General features: G+C 41.4%; 1 protein-coding gene and 1 long non-coding RNA gene across 3 annotated transcripts in view; one reads left to right on the top strand and one right to left on the bottom strand.

The window, feature by feature from the left end:
• Positions 1 to 125: 125 nt before the first annotated feature.
• On the bottom strand, positions 126 to 15208 carry LOC309344296 (polymeric immunoglobulin receptor-like). 2 transcript variants are annotated; one of them, XM_081866565.1, is made up of 9 exons: positions 15083 to 15208; positions 13232 to 13355; positions 10447 to 10788; positions 8808 to 9137; positions 6889 to 7041; positions 5600 to 5711; positions 3637 to 3755; positions 1462 to 1596; positions 126 to 609 (listed from the first exon to the last, which is right to left on the bottom strand). In XM_081866565.1, the coding sequence occupies exons 2-9, from the start codon at positions 13269 to 13271 to the stop codon at positions 533 to 535; spliced, it is 1308 nt and encodes a 435-aa protein (XP_081722691.1). In that variant the 5' UTR covers positions 13272 to 13355; positions 15083 to 15208; the 3' UTR covers positions 126 to 532. The 2 variants fall into 2 exon arrangements, with proteins under 2 accessions (XP_081722691.1, XP_081722692.1); XM_081866566.1 differs by lacking the exon at positions 6889 to 7041.
• A 5803-nt stretch (positions 15209 to 21011) lies between these two features.
• LOC309343485 overlaps positions 21012 to 21874 on the top strand; it is a 47525-nt gene continuing 46662 nt past the window's right edge. The window contains exon 1 of the long non-coding RNA XR_014157298.1: positions 21012 to 21081. This is a non-coding gene — a long non-coding RNA (uncharacterized lncRNA). The remainder of the gene's footprint in view (positions 21082 to 21874) is intronic.

Below are 21874 nucleotides of genomic sequence, written 5' to 3'. Positions count from 1 at the left end.
GTATTGAGAGAGGTGATGTCAGGAGCTGGAGTCAAACACAGGTCAGCAATAAAAAACATGGTGTCAGTGTTTCTTTGCTTCAGGTATGTAACCTGAAGCATATGTAACCCAAGGTACCGCTGTATATGAATTGTGGCTAAGATGATAACAAGAGCAAGGATCCAGAGAGTGCACCCAAGATCTAGCACATAACCATATATATTTTAATACTAACCCCCAATTCTGAGCACGATCTCATGTCATAGCACAAACTGCTTTTGAAAATTCCCTTAATTTCCAAAGGCACACACATAATGCAAAGACTCATTGGGTGAACACAGAATTAAAAGCCTTATAGGTGTCTATGTCCTGGTGACTACTTTAAAACTAATAAGAAGTGTACCTCACATGTTATATCTGATATAATTTTATGTCAATATCAGAAGGGGACAATATAATGCAGAATGACTGCTGCTTAGACATAGAATAGATTACATAATGCAAGCTTTGAAAATTCTCTCTTAACTATATGCAACCTCATTTGAAACGGCAGTCAATCAGTTTCTCTCAAGTCGTCGGGATTTGCCCCATGGCTGAGCAAGGAATATTCATTTTCAACTGGGACCTCAACTAAAACAGAGAGAGAGAGAGAAATTAGGTTATATCATAGAAACTAAATTATTTGGAACTACTTTTATGTCCTTGCCTCTAAAGTACTTGAACATGGTCCAAAACAGGATGGCTTGACAACCACCAACTCTGCAAAGATTTTTTTTAAAAAAACCACCTCAGCCTCATTTTTGCTATTTTATTCAGTAGTTTCCATGTGATCAATATACCCTGACTCCAGGTTTCAACATTCTACAGCCACGAGAAACTTTAATACCATTAATAGTATCCTATCATAAGAACCCCATGCAAAGCAGTATCTTTAAATTAATGTAAGACACCAAAGAACTGTACTATATCAGTCGGTTCAACATAATAAAGCTTGCTGTTCATAGCTTCTTCTTTTTTAAAAAATTAGTCATCCAGTAATTATATCAGAACCTCCTTATTATAAAAGATATTGAAAATGAGGGCAAAAGGGTTTAAACAGATGGGAGCCATGCACCAGACCTAGGAAACTGTGATTTTGCAAGGTTCTAAATCCCACAGGGAATAGAGGAGGGAAGACTCTCTGCTTCAAACTGTCACCCTCAGACTCAATAAATAAAACACAATAAAAGAGATGTGCTGTGGGGGGTGTTCCATCACTGCCCCTCACATATTTCTTTGCATGCAGAAACAATGAGAGAGAGAGAGAGAGAGAGAGAAAGAAAGAAAGAAAGAAAGAAAGAAAGAAAGAAAGAAAGAAAGAAAGAAGCCCATTGTACACAATTGTGCAATGGATTGTGGCCAACATTTTGGGAAGGAGGTTAATATTATTGATATTCATCTAACAAAGGAAATTTAAGTCACAGAAGCAGAAAGAACGCATACCTTTGTCAGTGTCTAGGGCAGATTCTTGTTCGTCCGCTGAGCCTATTTGCTCTTCCATGGGTCGTTCTCCTGAACAATGTTGGTCAGCCAGTGCTATTGCTCCTTCTGGTTTTCTTGCAGGAATGTCATTTGAAGCTTTTGGTAAAAACCCAACAGATAATTACATTTTCATCCATTGACTACTGGGGTAGCTTCTGTGGCTAAGGAGACATACCACTAATCTCAAAATAAATTGATGTTTCAATATGTTATGCAGGTTTACTAGATTTGGCAGTGAGAGTTGTCCCAGAGAAGCCAGTGAGCAAAATAATATTCATGTGCAAATAGCTTGTGCTTTGAACATCTTCAAAGCAATGCTTTGCCCCCACCCATCCTGTCCTGGCAAATGTCACAACACCACCACTGATGGTGCTCTGGGTCCATCACATACCACTACTGCTTCTGACATTTAACAATAAAACAAACTCAGATTGGCTCTCTGCCTCTCTATTGAGGCAAAAATCATGAACAACTTAGGCCCTCACCAGATAAGTCACACTACTTACTGAAGATAGGAGACCTAAGAAACCAGGAGTGGTGGGTGCTCTGCCTTTTCTGAATAGGATCACCCTAACCCTAAGAACCAGGTACACAAGATTTGGGGCAGAGGAGCATTCTTGAAGCCAGTACTGCTCCTCAATAACTAGATATTCTTTTTTTTTTCCAGTTTCTATTGATTTGCCAGCTGCACCCTCTTCTGGAAAAGGGAAAGTTTGCACCTATCATAGATGCCATGGTGGTAACTTCTAGATTAGACTACTGCATAGCAGGTTTGGAAAATTCAGCAGGTCCAATATACAGCTGCACAATCACTAATTCGGGGTAGTTTTACAGGCCATATTGTGCCAGTATTGAGAGAACTGCCTGCCCATTTGTTTCTGAGATAAAGTCAAGGTACTGTTCTAGAAACATGTTCTTGCCCTTCTGCTGTTTCCCTTTATACCTTGTAGGAATTATGTTTTTTAGCACTTAGGTTGCAATCTTATACCTGCTTATCTGGGAATAATAATATTATTATTGCTCAGGGCAGCTAACAACAATCAAACAATCAAACAATCAAATAATCCAACATTCTAAAAACATTTCATTATAAAAATTAATTAAAATCAAATTGGTGGCAACCGTTAAGCAAAATTCTGTGCAGGTTGCCAGAGGAGGGAGCCAGGCTGCACCCCAACCAAAGGCCTGGTGGAACAGCTCTGTCTTGCAGGCCCTGCGGAAAGATGTCAGGTCCCTCAGGGCCCTAGTCTCTTGTGACAGAGCATTCCACCAGATTGGAGCTGCAGCCGAGAAAGCCCTGGCTCTAGTTGAGGCCAGCCTAACCTCTCTGTGGCCTGGGACCTTCAGGATGTTTTTATTTGCAAACTGTAGGTTCCTCTGTGGGGCATACCAGGAGAGGTGGTCCCGTAAGTACGAGGGTCATAGGCCGTATAGGGCTTTAAAGGTTAAAACCAGCACCTTAAACCTGATCCTGTACTCCACCAGGAGCCAGTGCAGCTGGTATAGTACTGGATGAATGTGATCTCGCAGCGAAGACCCCATAAGGAGTCTCGCTGCGGCATTCTGCACCTGCTGGAGTTTCTGGGTCAGTCTCAAGGGCAGCCACACATAGAGCAAGTTACAATAATCCAGTCTGGAGATGACCGTCGCGTGGATCACAGTGGCTAGGTCAGGGTGAGACAGATAAGGAGCCAACTGCTTAGCTTGGTGGAGATGAAAAAATGCCGTCTTTGTTATAGCTATAATCTGCGCCTCCATAGAAAGGGAGGTATCGAAGATTACACCCAAACTCTTAACAATTAAACCTCATTGAGCTCAGTAGGGCTTATTTCTAAGAAAAGAATAGGCTCGTACAGTACTGTTGGTATTGCACAACTACAATGGTGTATGCATTTTATGATTTATAGCCAGCGTCCTTGTGAAAGCTGTGATTCAAGTGCATTGATATAATGGATACATAGGCAAATGCTCCAGCTTAAATCAGACACACTTTGGACCAGCAAGATCTAGCCAACCTGCATTCATTGTGAATGAAAACTGAACATGATGCCAGCAAGGGCTGTTTGTGCCATATTTTGCTGCCCCAACAAGAACCAAATGCACAGAAGCACCAAGAGAATAGACGGCTTTGCTTACCATCCTTCTTTCGCTTCCTTATCTTAAGAAATACAATGATAACAGCTGCAGCCAGAACAAGAAATCCAAGCAAAATTGGTATGACAATTGGAAGTAGATTTAGTTCAGTTTCAGACAACCTAAAAATAGACATAGTACAAAAAAGAGTCAGATGGAAGACAAGAGCCAAAATCTCAAGTAACGGACCAAGAGGATGTCAACAGGGAAACAAGAATGGCTCAGGAAGGAATTGTGAGTGAGAAGTAGAGGGCCTTAATAGTAATGGCATTCATCTTTTGTACAGGGTGGAGTGGATATTTATTTTACTTTTTCTCCTTATGGTCCAAGCAAAATTATTTTATTGTGAGCATCACAATGAAGAAGGCATCACTATTGTTTATAAAAAGTGCAGAGTTGATTGGGGTGAAACCTCGGTGCTGAGAGTGCCAGTTTCTTCATCACTCCAATGGTTCTGCTGCCCGCCTGGAAGGTAAGTCAGGCAGACAGACTGTAAAGGACAGGGTGGGGCAACACTCCGGTGAAGATGGAAACCCCCAACCAGCCAGGTGATAAATTGGTAAATTGGCACATCAATAGCAGGTCCCAAGGTAAGGGAAACTGTGAAGAAAAAGCAAGAGATAGTAAGGACAAGTAGCAGAGGAGAAGTTGAGCAGCCCAGGATAAAAGGGAGACAAGAAGATGGGGGAGATTGAATAAGTAGGGGAGAGAGGAAGTAAAGGAAGCTCAGAAGGGGTAGAAGCTGGCAAGCAATGCCTCAAAGGAGCATCACCTAGTGGGATCAAATGGAGTTCGGGAGTTCACCTTGGTGAGAGAAAGGTGGGGGGGGGGTCCACAGACAGGGCCCCTACACTACAGATGCCTTAAGCATTACTGGCTAGTTAAAATACTTGGTTAAAACCATTCCGAGGGCATCTCATGATAAATAGAGTCCCAAACATAGCATGAGTGTGGGGCTCACCAGGTTATTTCTGGAGATAAGCAGTTGTTTTTTACTTAAAAAAAAATATTTAGGGGTACTTTCATTTTCCTACTCATATTGAAATACTGCCCCTTAATGAGGCCAAATTTAGATTCACAAAATGTTTAGGGGTATGCGTACCCCTACGTATCCCCAGGAAAAAAGCACTGGAGATAAGAGATAGTCTGGTGTTCTAAAGAGCCTTGTTACCTTTAGGACTTGGGGCAAAAGAGTTCAAAATTACCCTTGTGTTGTGGTGGGAATTGGCATGTTTTGCCCTTTACAACAGAGCCACAGTCACCCTTAGCTAACCCTTCAGAGACTTCAATCTAGCAGAGGGTGTGGCAAAAAGTTGGTGCAACCACCAATCACACACACACACGGGGGGGGGGAGGGAGAGGGAGAGGAAGAGGGAGAGGGGGAGAGAGGGAGGGAGGGAGGGAGGGAGGGAGACGCACAGGACACTCAAACATTTACCACCCTTTTGATGATTGCTCTGATTTCTGCCCAGTCTACAAAAATGCACCCTCCCCACCCATCAGTTCATCAATTGTCTCTAATTTTTCTATAGACCATGTATTTTGTTTTTTTGTTTGAAATAACTTTTGCAGCAGTGTAATAAGTCTTAACACCAGTGAAAGGAGTGCCATCTACTGGCTCATCTTAATTTCTTGCTACCCATAATTCTTTTCCAACGTTTCCTTTCTAAGCATTCGACTGGCTATTTTGGGAAACTGCAGTTCATCTATTAAGTGTGCAGAACACTAGCAGCTCTCCCCCATTTACACATGTTAGTATTTTAACTAGAAGATTCAGCACATTAGTTTGGGTCAGTTTCTCATTCTTTCCTTGGCACCAGCTGTTAAACTACCCTCTGGAAGTGCTGGCACCTATTTTTCAGACTGGCTGGATGACATTTTTTAAAACTTAAATTTTAGAGAAATGGCTGGATGCCACTGAGCATGAGAATGTGCTTAAACTAGACAAGGCATCTTCCAACTTTACCTTTGCTTGTAAACTTCATTTGTAGCTGTCACATAACTGTGGGAGGATGTCCAGATTGTTTGTGGCTCATATGTGGTTGCCGTATCATTTACGATATTGAAGAAAACCAATTCTGTTAGGAGGAAAAGATTCTGTAATTGAGGATCACTGAAAATCAAGATGCTCTTGAATGTTCCTACACCAGGGGTGGCCAACTTGTAGCCCCACAGATGTTGCTGAACCACAACTCCCATCCACTGGCCCCAATCATTGGTCATGTTGAGTGGGGATTATGGGAACTGTATTTCAGTGCTATTAACTGGAATTCAGAAGGAGTTGTCAGAAGAACGATGACCAAGGCTTTGCTGGATGAAGCTGAAACAGGCTGCAGCATGGCAATGTAGGAACTGGGTCCTTCTCACCTTTACCTTTTGACTCCAGGAGGCAGTCGAGTAAGTGGAGGCTCTGCAGCCAGTACCATGGAAGATGCTGCACAGTTGGTACATGGCTAGTTGGCCCTTCTGATGCCAGTAGCATCAGCTCCAGAGATGCTATCAACTCAGAAACTGTACAGTTGTATGGGGCAGCAGCACTGTCCTATTCCACCTAGCATTGGCCAGAAAGAGGGATATCCACCACCTTTATGCAACAGCTGCCTGTGGTTTCACTTCATCAGGGCCAGCTTTATTAGGCAGAGTGAGACAGCTGCCTCAGGCAGCAGGTGCTAGGAGGCGGCAGCAACCCACTAGCTGTTTCTCTTGAACCCTATTGGCTGTACACTTCTGGTTGTGTGTGTCCTATCCTGCACCCCCATGATCAACCTAATCCTCTCAGAAGCACTGAGTGATGTTCTGCAGTTGACAGAATTGAAATAACATCCAACTGCAGGCCAAGTTGCCTTCTGTGCATCAAAAGGTGAAGGAACCATCTTGTCTTTTGTCCCATGTGGCAAAATGTATTGGGCCAGACCTGCACATAGCAACCTATCTCACCACCTGGAATCCACTTAGAATTGAGCTTTATGCTATAGTGGGACCCCAGATTGGATGTCTGCATGTGGTTCACTGTGCAGGCATAAAGGGCAATGCTACAAAAAGTACCCCTAGGGTGAAGTAATACTGCCTTATTAAGATAGTAATATATGTTTGAGCTATACCACTTCAGACTACAGGGAATGTGGGGAATCTCACCTGATCACACATTGTGTATCGATCTGCCTATCTATCTATAATCTCCTTTCCCATTTTGCCATCCTATCCCGCCGCTGCCCTGCCACCAAAGGCACCTGCAACCACCAAATCCTCTCTTACCTGGGTTGCGTGGCAGCGCCTGTGAAGTGGCGGTGGCAGCGGGTTCCAGAAAGATCTCATGAGGTGGCAGGGTGGACGTGGGGGTGCCGCCACTTAGAGTTCCACCACCCAAGACAGTTTCCTCAGTCTGCCACATGGGTGGGACAGCCCAGCCTTCCACATTAAAAAGGGAGGTCATGGAGAAAGTTATAGCCTTCCTTCCTTCCTTCCTTCCTAAAATCTAGTCGCCCATGCACAGGGAATCATTTGTACATTCATTTTTAAAATGCACCACCTCCCCACTGTCCCCCGCCCAATACACATGCACCCTACCTAAGAGCCAACTCTTTGCCTGGCACTTTCATTATACACCTTTAGGCGCCAGGCAAAAATGTTCCTTTTTAACTTGGCTGATTTGATTGACATCCTATGCCTCTTTAAAATGTGGGGGTTTGGGGGAGGGGTGTTATTGGGCTATTGTTTTTATTTCAGTTATGTATTTTGGGGTTTCATATTTTGATTTTATTCTGTGAACCGCTCTGAGACCTCCGGATATAGGGCGATATATAAATTCAATAAATAATAATAACTCCTAGGGGCCAAGTTCCCTTCGCCCCTCCTCCCCAATAAAATATTCACCATTCAAAGTAGAGCAGCCCAGGATAAAAGGTGATAAAGTGGTGTGCATCTTGTGATCTATTATATGGGGTGGGGCTTACTTGCCCTCCCCTCCCCCCATATTATATTCAAGTGCACCTCTGCACACCTGCCAGGAACCACGTGCTATCATACATGCCTCATGTTCCCATAGAACCCTGATTGAGAAAGCAGAGCACAGGCATCATGGCAACAGGTATCATGGAACAACTTCTCTTAGAAAGGGCCCTGCCTGTTCTAACAAATTTAGCCACACACAGAAAGGCAAGGGATTTTATTCAGTAGCAGCCTCTTTCAACTGAGAGCCCCCCGTGGTGGGTTTACATGAAAAGAGTATATGCTCAGACAAGGTCTGTGACTCCTCAACTTCCTCTGGGTATATCCACACTGCTCAGGGCAGGAACATTACCAACAGTCAGACACATGGAAGTGGTTTCAAGCCTATAGGATTAGAGCAGTCTTAAACAGTAGGTCTTGGACCACTTTTAGTGCTGCAACCTGCTCAGTCCCTCCTTGCTTGCCTGCCCCACCCCCTAGCTTTTCGGTTGCACAGATGCTGTGGGACTTCTTACCATGAGAGAAGGTTGTGAAAAAGAATTTAGCAATTTCCAAAAATGTATTGGGTACCAGCAGAAAGGGATGTCTCCATATAAGGTCATGTAGAATACGTCAATTGAAGCTAGACTTCACTTAATAAGCTGTGATTAATATGTGATTCCCTATACAGTGGAAGTGTCTAGACTTGACGAGTTTATCAGATGAGCTGCTAAGATAAGGAAAAGCTAAATGTTTTGGCAAGGAATGTTCTTTTGCATTTTACAACCCCTTTAGGCAGGTGGTTTCCAGAAGCACTGTAATTTTGTAATTGCTTTTAAAGAAATGCTTTTAGAAATAATAATACTTGAGGAAACATTTTTGCAAAACTGTGTGTCTAGTTCTGCCAGCACACTCTTTCGTGGGCAGCTTGGTTTTATAGAAGACTTTTAGTGTCACTAATTGGACCAGAAAAGTGACAGCAGAAACAAGCCCTCAGCCAGCCTGGCTTAGAAGTGGAGGTGGAAGGAAAGCAAATGTGAAAAATGAGCTTCCTACTGCTTTGGGTTGAGGCTAGCAAGGCGAGGAGCAAGGCATTCTGCATCCCCCAAAACTAATTCCATGCCCAAGGATCATTGAAGCTCTGAAGAGGATTATCTCCCATATTTGCAGAGGGAGTATATGCATACCCACCAGCTCATAGGGCCATTATGACATTTGTGATTTTGTCATTTTACTTCTCTGCTTACCTTCTGTGACCTCCAGTTGTATGATGCTTGAGCTTGTATTGTCATCAGACGTTCCTGTTCCACATTTATACATTCCTGAATCTTCTTTTCTCAGTTTGTTTAGGAAGACTTTGAAAGTTTCTGAGCTATTTCCAGCAGTAAAAACAATTCTTCCTTCTTGCTGTTTTCCCTTATTCATGCTAGTATCTGCTATGAGAGAACAGCCAGATCTCCTCATCTTACAAAAGGATCTCCTCATGCTTGACTTGGCAGTTTCCACTGGGCATTGGATCATCACTGACCCTCTCACTTTACCCCAAAGTATTTCAGGTGATTTTGGCATATTTGGACCTGTTTGGAGAAAATAAATCAAAGCATTTATTACTATCTTTCCCCCCTGCCAGTCTTAAACAATTTTTCAAAGAATCATTACTACCTACTACAGCCAATAGTGCATGTATATGAAAATATAAAAAGGTGTTTTACTAGAGAAAGAGAAGAAATCAAGGGCACCTCTACCAATATCAATGATATTGGTACAATCAGCAGGAGAGGCCCGGTTGGTGGTGTTTCTGTTGGGTGATGTACAGTTCACACTGACCCATGATAGGGTCTCCTCAGAGGCTAAGTCCCATTTGCTGAATGCCCTCCCTGGTCAAGCATATCTGTCTCTCTCATTATTAACATTGAGGAAGAATTTAAAAATGTTGCAGTTCACCTTGGCATTTGGTGACTGAAAGACGCTGTTCCTTAAGATCATTAGCTGTGAGGATATGTGCCTGTTTTAAAATGTTTAATTTTTTAAATGTAATTGTATTGTTTTGCTAGTTTGTTGTTTGCCACCCTGGACTCCTTTGTAAGAAAGGACAGGACAGGAATCAAATTATTAATTATAAAACAACAATCAAGCAGGCACAAAATGTAAACAGACTTTCTCATTTAAAACATTTAAGCAACCCAAATACGTGCAAAAGCTGGGCTTGTCCTCATCCACCTAGCAATTTATTGAAAGCCTTGTTTGCCTCTACATTTTTCAGGTGGGTTATTAGCCCTTTGAACAACTGTAAATAGAAACTGTATCTATAGATAATGGCTCCACATTAGAGTACAGATATGAGAGAGCTTAAAGGGCCATGATTATTGAAGGTTAATAGAGAAAAGTGAGGCAAAAGCAGAACTGGAAAGTGATTGATCTGAATCCCAGATTTCTGCTAAGAAGTCTTTTGAACTAACTTCTTAGCATAGAATTTTACCCAAATATATATATGTTTTGCTTTTTCTAAACCAGGATATCCCTAATAGCACTTTTGGATTTGGTTTGTTTAGAGAATAGGTGGCAAAGCAACTGCCTTCCAAAGAGTTTTGGAAAAACCTGTTGTGGATACATAAAATACCCATTTAAAAGAAAAACAAAGAAGCAATACTCAGATCCTTCTCCTCCCCCTAGCCCCAAAACCCCCATGCACAGCACCAATACACACAGACTAAAACACAGACCAACAGAGACAAAACACACACCCTACACAGCCAAAAAAAGAAAAAGCAGGCAAAATTATCCCATCAAGGCAACTGAAAAAGCAGACCCCAGAAACAAAACAAATTGTTAAAATAGCCCTTCAGTTTTTGAAAAAAGTTGTTTGGATTCCAACAGCTTGCTTACCTTCCCAAATGGTTAGATTCACTCCAGCATAAAAACCATAAGCATTTTTGTTGCCAATGCCACATCTATAATTACTGGAGTCTGACTTCACCAGCTGTGTCATTGTCACTTGCAAAATCCCACTTTGAGGGCTATCATGCATTGACACTCTTCCTTCATAGTCTTTGTGAATGAAATCGTTAGTTGAAATGATAGTCTGGCAAGAGTGACGGTTGGTTGACTCCTTGCACCAGTATTTTCTGCCATGTCTATTGGCTGATGTGGTTTCATAGTAGCACTTGATTGTCACTGATCTTCCAGCATGGCTTATCAGCAGCCTTGGAGCATATAATGTTCCTGAAACTGTTTTAAATAAGGGTACAAAAGCTATCAACACATTATCCAAGCAATAAGACGATTTATATAGGGTCATGGAGCGATTCAAGCCCCCTTTGAACCAGGCTGGGAGTGATTTGAATGGATTGGGAAGAGATGTCACTCCATGTGAGAAGCAGTTACCATTGATCCTGCTGACCCTATGAAGAATTGATGGGAATTGTATCTCGCATGTATCATTGCAAGCAGTATGCTGCTACAGTCCTGAGGGTCAAATTGCCACTGCTACCAGGTATATTTTTAGAATGGGTGGGACACAATGGGGAAGAGCTCAGGACTGCAATGAATGGTATTATTGCTTATTAAAGTGTAATTTAATTCACACTTCATTCACTATCTGAACAAGGAATTAGTATCCCAACAAAGCTTTGGTAATGTTTATATTTTGCTAATTGGTTAATCATTTGAAGCATTGACGGTTCCCAGTAAGGAACATACTCTTACACAATCCTCTGAACAGTGATAACTCCAAGGGTATAGCATGTATCCAAGTTGCAGTTGGGTTACTGGAGACTTACTATGTTTTGTGACACATGGTTTATTTACACGTATACACAGGTTGCGCATGGGTGGAGATTCACAGCTTTCACACACTAATAGATACTAGTTCCGTATTTGGTTTTGAGGAAACCCAGGTACTGCACAGCTCCCAAGACATCCTCCAACTCCAACCTTTTCCTCAGACAGTCTTAGTACGACCCCAACTTCAGCTTCAGGCCACACAGACACAGTTGGACGACATCATCCCCAGAGAAGGGGTGGGGGAGAAAGCTAAGCCCTGTTTACCAAACGGCCCCTGACCCTTGCAGTGCACAACAGAGGACACCAATAAGGATGAGATTCAGGTGGATAACTGTTGGTAGTATATTAGGGAACCTCCCAGTCAGAGGATACAGCCCGGCAAGCATGCTTGGACTCACCCTTGGAGGTTTCCCCAGCATGTAGGAGTCAAATACTGTAAAATCAGGTCAAAGTCCATCAAAAACTTAGCCAGTTCCTCCAGGAAAGTAGAGCCAACCACCCTACAAACTTTTCCATTCTACATAAAGCTTCAGCAGGGTTTTGTCGCATCAGTTCATTTGGAGCTATCCAAGGTCCTGTTTTTCTCTGCTCTCTGTATAGAATACTGTAACCTTAATCTGATTTGCCAGCTGTGATTTGACTTTCTCTACCTTGGCTAGCCTTGATTTGACTGTACTAGACACTACCTGTGTCCTGTTACCTTCAAGTGGCTATGGAACAAAATATTATTTTTTCAGAAGGGTCTCAAACTATGAGTTCCTATCTGAAGAAGTGTGCATGCATATGAAAGTTTATACCAAGAACAAACTTAGTTGGTCTCTAAGGTGCTACTGGACAATATCTATCTATCTATCTATCTATCTATCTATCTATCTATTCCTATGTTGACAAATTGCTTATACTTAACCAACTACTGAACAAAGCTAGACCTGTTTGGCAGCCTTGAGCACTGAAGCAGTCCTTCTACAGACCAGAACTGAACTGTATTACTGTAGAGTCAATGAACCAGAGATGACCTTGAGGCTTTCTAGCTCAAATCCTAATCCCATTCCAATATATTTTGAAAGATCCTGCTTTGTCTGGATCTTCTCTAATGTAAAAATAGTTTCCTAGAAAAAGTCTAACAGATTTATCTGTGAAAGTCAAAGTAAAGCTCAAATATTTCATAGTATACCTGAAGGAGCATCTCCACTCCTATTTCTCAGCCAGGACACTGAGGTCCTCCTCTGAACATCTTCTGCTAGTACCCTCACTACAAGAAGCAAAGTTACAGGGAACCAAAGCAGAGGGTCTTCTCGGTAGTGGCACCCTCCCTGTGGAATGCCCTCCCTTCAGATGTCAAGGAAATAAACAGCTTTCTGACTTTTAGAAGACATCTGAAGATGTCCCTATTTAGGGAAGTTTTTAATGTTTTTATTATGTTTTTAGATATGTTGTAAGCCCCCCCAGAGTGGCTGGGGAAACCTCCTATGTAAATCAGGGGCACCTGCAGCAAATTTATTTAATCCTTTCCTCAGACTATGGAAAAGAGACTTAAATATGAACTTTAATATTATTAAGTGTACAGAAAGTTTCCAAGTTACCAATAGAGTAACTCTGGTTGTTGTTATTTTTGTTGTTGTGCTTGCATTTTTTGATTTTATAAATTTAAAGCCAAAGTATATCTTAAGCATATATGAAACTGGCTGCAAAGAGTGAAAGAGGGGGGAAATGACAATTTACTAGCTATATTGGACTAAAGATTTGTTCTTGAAGGAGCAAGCAGAAAACACAGAAGTACCAAAGATAGACCAGAAGGAGGATAGTTGTTATGAACCCCAATTCTTTCACAACCCTGAACACAAACTTATCAAACTTATTGAAGATGACACAACGTTTGTCTACTCACCGTGTATGAGAACGAGGGAAAAAATAAAGATATTCATCATTGTGCTTGATTTCAGATTTATTCAAAATCAAACATCTAAACTGGATGCAAGGAGTAAGACAGGCTCTGAATACCCCTACAAAACCTGGCAGAAATATGAAGGGTTTTTAAAAAAATCATTACATTTATTAAAGATATTGAAGTGTAAAAGAGAAATACACACACACACACACACACACACACACATATATATATATATACACAATTATATAGTCCAAGAAGGCCGATCATCTGTGAAATATATCTAGCATTCATAATTGCTGTTACAGGTGAAAAAAATGAAATGTTTTCTGCAGAATAAAACAGCCCCCCTAAAATGTTTTCTCCCCCAAAGCCTGCTGACAACTCCCTTTCCCTTTCCTTATTTTGCTTCTTTCTGGAATTTCTGGGTACATTTGTCAGCAGCAGTGACTCTGAATAAAGATAATGTTCATGTGTGTGGCTGCAAGCTCTGGACAGTTGGAGAACTTCCTCATGCATGTTAAAATCCCCTTTTTAGTTTGTTTGTGTGTTTCATTTTAAGAAGTTGCTGCTTCAAGTGTCTTCACTTGAAGACAGTAGAATTTGTACATTTCACAAGCACACACATACATGCCCATGATGAAGAAGACAGATGAGGTTGTCAGCTTTCTTGCTTCTGTAAAGGACGTGGGGGATAAAATAGGACCAAAAAGGAAATAAGCATTTAGTTCTAACAGTGCATTGTGTCCCCCCAGCTAGGGTCAGAGAATTTAACCAGATCAGCACTGTGTTACCCCAAAATTCAATGGTTAAGTATGACTTCAAAACCAAACGGAGTCACACAGCTCCTTGCGCAACTTCCTTTCTGGGGCCCAAACTAAACTTGTTTGTTCACATTTTTGCCCCACGAATGTATACATGGATGCATAACATATGGTGCCACAAAATAAGTTTTGTGGTATTTTAAAGATTATCAATTTCATCATGGCATTAGCTTTTATGGACTACAAAAAATATTCTGAGCCTATGGGGTCTTATAACACTCAGCAAAACACAAATAAAAAAAACCATTTTATCAGCTTTGATAGATTAAAAAGAAAATACTCTTGAACATTTGCTTAGTTCTTGCCTTAGCTAGTCACCAACTCTCAGCTCAGTCTCCCTCACATAACTGTTGTGAAGATACAGAAGGAAGAATAAACTGACTGTACCACAGGCACCATTTTTTTTCTTCCTTTAACTAGAGTGATGCATCATTGTACTCTAAAGAACCATGGGGGGGGGGTTGGGGGGGCTGCAAATTAGTATAGCTCCAAACCTTCAACGAAACTTACTCAGGCCTGATTGTTGCGTATTTTAGATGCATAAATCACAATCCCACTTTTCAGTTCAGCTTACTCCCAGGTTAGTGTGCACAGGTGATGGCAGCAGGGCAGGGCACTCCTATCTGCAGGAACTGCTTTTCCAACACAAATGTGTTATTTCCTTTCAGAAACTCTGGAAGTTGTGATGGAGCTTCAGTTCCTGCCATTTGCTACCCTCTTCCTTTTCCCCAAGTAAGGCTCCCCACTCCCTTGAAATGGGAGAGGAACAGCTGTGCACAGTTGTGTGCATGGTTCCTAATCCAACACTGAGGACTTAATGTTCAGTCCCAATTCTTGACTGCCGGCTTCCAGCCAAGACAAACTTCTGACTGCACAGATCTGAGCACTTTAATGCAACAAGTGCACAGAACCCTGCTTGTGCCCAAAGCTCTGTCTTGCTGGATCAGAGTAAAGCTGGGGCCATATATCCACCCATACTTTCATGGGACCTTTCGTTGCCCACAAAAGTTGGAGGAGAAATACTCACAGAAAGATGTGCCCGTTTACTCAGAAATCAGTCTCACCATTCAACAGGCTGACAACACGGTAAGTGTGCCTAGGAATGCAGTTTTGGAAAAAGCTGTTATCATTATTTTAAAGTGATATGCATTCTCAGCAGGTTTTTAGCATATTCCAAATAGTAGCAATTCAACGTCCTGCTTATTCTCATAAAGATCCTTATATAGTATCCTCCATTCATTCATTAAATGTCACTTTTCCTATTTTTACCATTTGCAAGAATTTATTCAACCAGCCTATAACCTTCAGTGGAGACAAAAAATATCCTGGCAATTAAAACTTCTCATTGTACAGTATGCTATATTGGGAGAACTGGTCAAATCTAGAAAGTTATAAAAGCTGTAATCGCAAAGTCAGTATTTAGCATTAGAGAACAAAACACATTGGATCCAATATAAGCAATGGCTACGTTGACAAGTTTGAAAAAATGTCTTTTTACATTGCTAATTTATCATTCACAAAATGACTTTTCCTTATCTTATGATGAATATTAAAAGCACATTGGTTTTCCAAACTGCAGGTTTGATAATAGCATCACCTACCTGAAAATTTTGGGGTTTCTGAATAAATATTTAAATACGACACATGAAGCTGCAAGTTGATTTCAGTCCTACCTTTTAAAAATTTCTGTTTCACACTCTGCTGTCTTTAATAAGTAGAGTATAAATGAAACAAGCTGTGTGTTAAAAAGAGGAAGCCTCAAGTCTAGTCTAATGCATCTCAGGTCACCGCAGTCAGTAATATAATGAAGTTCTTGATTTAAAAGAAGAGGAAGGATCTATGGTCAGAGTACGAAACAAAAAATTTCCCCTGCTTTCTGGGCACTTAGAATACCAGAGAACAGAACTGTGGCTGATTCACATAAGCCGGTCCAGGGAGAGTTTCATTCAGTAAATTAGAAACGGTTCATTACCTTGAACTTGAAGTGAACCCCTAAACCGCAAAAAGGAGGCAGTTCAAAATAGGTGGCATAATAATTTGAAGTTCATGTAATTACTTTGTGGGTGATAAGAAAAGGCCTCTCTTTGCTCAAACCCCATAGGAGTCAAGAGAGTGCTTAGACAGTCACCTGAACATGGGATGTTTGAATGGGAGGAGAGACAAGACATGCATACAGGCCTCACCTTCAATGTCCCCTGTATGCTTTGGCATGATCCGCTCAGTACCCAACCTTCCCATGTTGAGTGGAGAAAATCTGCAGAGGGCTTTTACTCATGTTCTCTCAAACACAATTAGAACCTTCTGCACCTACAGGAGCCCTGATAAAACAATGTTCCTAATGCATCTCTCCAGACTTCTCTTTCTGGCCCTCAGGACCCCTTTCCCCTTGCCACACATCTTATCAACCCTGCTCCATAATAATCTTGAATACTTTGACCTGGCAGGGATGTGCGTGTTCTTGGACTGTGACCATGTTGCTTGCTTGCATGGATGGAGGATGGGGAGATAGTGGGGGGGGGGGTGGTGGTATGGAACTATCAGGGTTTTGCATGGCTGCTGTAAAAAGGTAAAAGTCCTGTCTCTTGCTAACCCACTTTTGCTTCTCGCCCTGCTCACTTTCATAGAATTGTACAGCTGGAAGGGACCCTGAGGGTTATTTGCCCGCCTCCAGTCCACAGGGACCTTACCTGTTCTCCAAAAAATCTCAAAGATTGTAGACAGAGGCTCTGAGATTACATGCACAAGTTCCTTCAGTACCCCTAGGCCTCAGGAGAATGTATTTGTGTCAGGAGCTAACTGCACCAAACACATGCTCATAGGTTCTGTCCTGCAGTCAAATAGTTATGCATGTGACACTAGATAGCCCATACAGTGGTACCTCAGGTTAAGAACTTAATTAGTTCTGGAGGTCCATTCTTAACCTGAAACTGTTCTTAACCTGAGGTACCGCTTTAGCTAATGGGGCCTCCCTCTGCCACTGCGCCACCGCTGCACTATTTCTGTTCTCATCCTGAAGCAAGGTTCTTAGCCCAAGGTACTATTTCTGGGTTAGTGGAGTCTGTAACCTGAATGAAGCGTCTGTAACCCGAGGTACCACGGTACATCCGTTTTCTACCTTCAAAACCATCTTTCGTTCTTTCGTTCTTTCTTTCGTTTTGGTCATTGTTGTTTATTGGGCTTCATATGTTAACATCTACATATTTATTTTCATTTCTTAACATCCACATATCAAATTGATAATAAGTATCTATAAAAAGCAACTGTGGTTTGTTAATTTTAAATGATTTACTGGTAATCAGTTGTTCTAGTTGCTAAATTTATACAACTGGCCTATATGCTTAACTGTTTGCCTTGATGCTTTATCAATGGGGCTGAATCACTTAATCCCTTTAGACTCCTCTTGTGGTTTGGTTTTGTTTTTCTTCATTTTGTCCTACTTTGGAAAATGTGTTTGCTAGCTCAAAGGTTGGTAGATAAATAATAACCATATCGTGCGATTTGATAGGACCAAGCCTAATTGTTTCTCTGGTAATGTTAATGATTGGTTGATATAAGGCTGCCAAGAAAAATAATAGCGATCTCACTCTCAGTCTTTGTACCTCCCCTTCCATCACCATGCAAGAACTTCCTGCGTCAGAAGGCGGTGCGAACAAGGTATTTATCTTATTCTTTATCTTATTTTGCTGCTTCCATCTTGGCCATATTCGTAACTATAAAACTAATGTGATATGTAGACCCATTTTTATCAAGTGTGCCTTTATGGATATGGTACCTGTAATGTACCAGCTGCCAGAAGAAGGGCATTCTGAACTACTAGTAGGTACTATTAGTAGTACTAGGTACTACTACTACTACCCAGCCTTCTCAACCCAATCCTGGTGTTTTCCCCACACACAATGTGCTTTAATCAGATTGGTATCAGACAACACCTTGCAGCAAAACACTTCAGCACCTCATAATTTGTGGTAATTGTCTACTATTTTGCTTCTCTTATTACACAGCAAGTGCAGAACAATGCTGCCATCAAGTGGCTCTGGAAAAACACTGCCATGAATAACAGAGCCCATTTGAAGAGATGCATCCATAGCTTTTTTGTCTTGTTTTTACAGGGAGTGTGTGTAAATTTAACACTGCAAGGTAAACATTATTCCAAATACACATAGCCTTAGGTCCAATTCATATGTCACCACTACATTATGGGATTTGTTTCCCTGTGATCTGCATTTTTTAAATCATATTTTGATATTTATTGTCTGTTTTACATATTTATTACATAAAGCTATAAAGCTATTCTTCAATGTATCTTGCCAGCTTGCCCAACTGAACAAATTTAATATCCTTAGAAGCAAACTATTTAGAAGGGTATAAAGCTCTGACAGAACGGATCTGGGTTACAAGCCTAAATAAGTTCTCAGTCTCCATCAATCACCGTCTTGAAACTGAACCTACAGCATTCAAAGTAGAATAATAATGATGAAATGATATAAGCATCTAATGAAATGATATAAGCAAAAATTTATTATCACACTTGCAGATAATATTCTTTTTTCTTCCTCACTGAGCATAAGACAAAGGCATTGACACCAAACATTATTTTACATTGATATATTGATTGACTGGCCTTTCTATGGTCTTCCTTAAGGGTATTATGATGGCCTGTGCTCCAATCAATGGTTTTGTTGTGGGCTTTTATGTGAAAAGCATGAAGGAGGTTTTGTGTGTAACTTTCATCTGATTTTTTTATTTAAAAAGTCTGGTTTGTTTGCGTGTACACTTCTTTCCCTAGTTTTTCCTATTGACACAGAGCAGAGTTTCAAGATTTTGTAGCATTCCCAAGTGATTAAATAGCTTTTGCTGTTGTTTAAAGTAAATGTATTATCATAATCATTGATATGAGTGACATGAATTTACACCGTGATGTGATTTCAGCTCTTGATTAGTTTAACCATGTGTCCTGGTTCAGACAACATGCTATGCCAAACCTTTGCTTAGCTCAGCATAGCAGTAAAAAGGAGCAAAGAGGAGCAAAATGATTAGGTCTTTTCCGGGAGCCCACATACTCACAAGGTCTTGGCTAAGCTGAGCAGGCAGGGGGACTCCAGCCCATGGTCCAGATTTGGCCCACCAGTGCAGATATTACTGGTGATATTATTTCAGAAATTAAAAAACCATCAGTGAGCGTTAACTAAAAGCACATCCAGGCAACCTATTTATAGAGCATTCATTCTTATTCATTTGCAATGACAGTTGGTTTGCTGTTCAACAGTGGAAGGCACACCCTTTGGAGGTTATTGCAGATGGTGGGACTAGATGGCCATTGAGGTCCCTTCCAGCTCTGTAATTCTATGAGGTTATGTAACATTGCAGGAGGCAGTAGAAGACAGGAGTGCCTGGCATGCTGTGGTCCATGGGGTCACGAAGAGTCGGACACAACTAAACGACTAAACAACAACAACAACATTGTGTCAAGCAATTGTTACTCCATGTTTCCCTGTCACTTTCCTTACCAGAAATAGCCCAATTTTTATTTCTGTTTTGTGGAAGCAGGTTTATTGCACAAGAGCACCAAATCCATTGTAATTCCATAAGCTAAATTTGCTAGTATATGATCTAATCCCACTCACAGAAAAGCAACAGTTTGGAGGCAGAACTGAAACATTTAATTACTCTTCTAAACAGTTTAACAAAATATCTCCCCAGCAGCAATGGATGTGAGTGAAAGCTTTTTCTAGAATTCTGTGCCTGTCTTCTCCTGTCCATTTACACTGTTGCTCTTCAGAATTCCACAGAGTTACTTTAGCAAAATCCTGACTCAAGGATTTTACTTTACCTGTTTCTAAAATATCTCCACTAGATGGACCTCTGACTGTGCTGCTTACTTTCTCCCAGCCAAACAGTAGCTGCTTATCCACATGGTCTGAGCCTGATTGCATGTACTGTATCTTACTCCTGACCTGCCACCATTGTGAGTGAGTGTTGATTCTGTAGAAAAGACCCATGCAATTGGCCACTGAGTGCACAACTGTGTTGATTAGCTGATCTCCCAGGTGTCCAAGAGCTGGTCATAGATAAATTGCTTCCATAAGTCTGATAAACATAAGTGCCCCTTATTTTCCAGGGACAATCCCAGATTTACAGAGGCTGTCCCAGTTTCTGATTTGATCCCATAATGTCCCACTTTTCCCTAGGGAAAATATTAACTCTAATATCTCCCAAATCTCTGTCTCCTGAATCTGGACTGCGATGTACCCAAAGAAAAATGCATATGCAATGAAGTGACAAAGATCACTTGGGCAGGGCCAGATTTTCCTTGATGCAGTAACTGTCAGAAGACATTTTGCAATCAAATGACATCAGAAGGAACAGAAAGGGACTTTCTGACTGTGGTATCTACCTGGAAGGCAGCACAGATGAAGGCAAGCTAAAATCAAGGAATTGTGAGACTGGCCTGAATAGGCACTTTAATAGGCATCAGGTATAATGACCTGACAGAAGCCATTTTAAAATGCCTCCGCTTAAAGTCTTGTGATGCTTTTTATCTTCATAAACTAAACACGAGTCAGCTGTGTCCTACAGCTACAGAAAAGGTGAATGCCACTTTAGACTGCATTAACAGGAGCATAGTTTCTCAGTCACAAGAAGTAATAGTTCCATTTCATTCTGTGCTAGTCAGACCTCATCTGAAGTACTGTGTCTTAAGACAAATGGCAATAGATTCTGAGAAGAGCAACAAAGATTATCGGCATCACAGGAAAAGAATCCTATGAGGGATTCCTATGGGTACAGTTTGCCTGGGAAAGAGAACCTTGACAGGGAAAAGTGATACCACATACCTGTAGAAGATGAAACAAAAAAAATTCCTTCCAGTAGCACCTTAAAGACCAACTAAGTCAGTTCTTGGTATGAGCTTTCGTGTGCATGCACACTTCTTCAGTGTGTATCTGAAGAAGTGTGCATGCACACGAAAGCTCATACCAAGAACTGACTTAGTTGGTCTTTAAGGTGCTACTGGAAGGAATTTTTTTTGTTTTGACTATGGCAGACCAACACGGCTACCTATCTGTAACTGTAGAAGATGACAAAGACTTGTTTTCTGCTACCACAGAGAACAGGATCTAATGGGCTTAAGATACAGGACTGTGGCGATCACACAGGGCCCCCGGACGTGTGACGGTCTATTGACCCTGTGCCACCACTGTGATTGCTTTCTTCGCTGCCACCACCCCGTTTCTCACGGGGACACATGGAGTCCAGACAGTTGTTAACATAAACAGATTATCGAGTTTATTTTTACACGCAGGAACAAGCTTATGGTTTCAGTTAGTTTTTCTTGACAGTTTCTTAATCTTAGTTCCTAACAGGTTCAAACTGATTATCCCCAAGTATCTATCTGACTCCACCTAACAATTCCTCTCACTCACTCACAATACAACTTGACCAACCCACTGCCTATTCCTCCCTCTTCCTTCTCCAATTCCCAAACCTCAACTAACTTTCAAAACCTCCCACTCTAACTTTTACTCCACCCCTTGCATTCCCACTGGCCAATCACATCACACTCATTTAACCCTTTCCTATGCCCCATCCTTGGAGGCAAACGCCAAAAGGACTCTAATTGAACATTAAGAAAAATGCTTACTGATAGAATTGATTACCTAGTGACGTGGCTGGGCTCTTCCTCATGATAACTTTTTCAGGAAGAAATGAGACCGTTTTCTGCTGGGGATGCTGTGATCCTGAATTTTTTGCACTGAGCAGGAGATGATCAATAACAGCAGCCTTCACCAACCTGACACCACCCAGATGTTGTTGGACTACA

This window comes from Podarcis erhardii (assembly GCF_964252035.2).
Source record: "Podarcis erhardii genome assembly, chromosome: 6".
Classification (NCBI taxonomy): Eukaryota; Metazoa; Chordata; class Lepidosauria; order Squamata; family Lacertidae; genus Podarcis; species Podarcis erhardii.
The sequence above is the reverse complement of the archived record's forward strand: the minus strand, read 5'-3'. Positions and strand labels throughout refer to the sequence as shown.

Coding starts and splice junctions, on each gene's coding strand:
- LOC309344296 (XM_081866565.1), bottom strand. CDS start 13,271: ATGATGAATATCTTTATTTTTTCCCTCGTTCTCATACACG. Junction 9,138..10,446: donor GAATCTAACCATTTGGGAAG/GTAAGCAAGCTG, acceptor TTCTCCAAACAG/GTCCAAATATGCCAAAATCA. Junction 3,756..5,599: donor AATGAAGTTTACAAGCAAAG/GTAAAGTTGGAA, acceptor GTCTATTTTTAG/GTTGTCTGAAACTGAACTAA.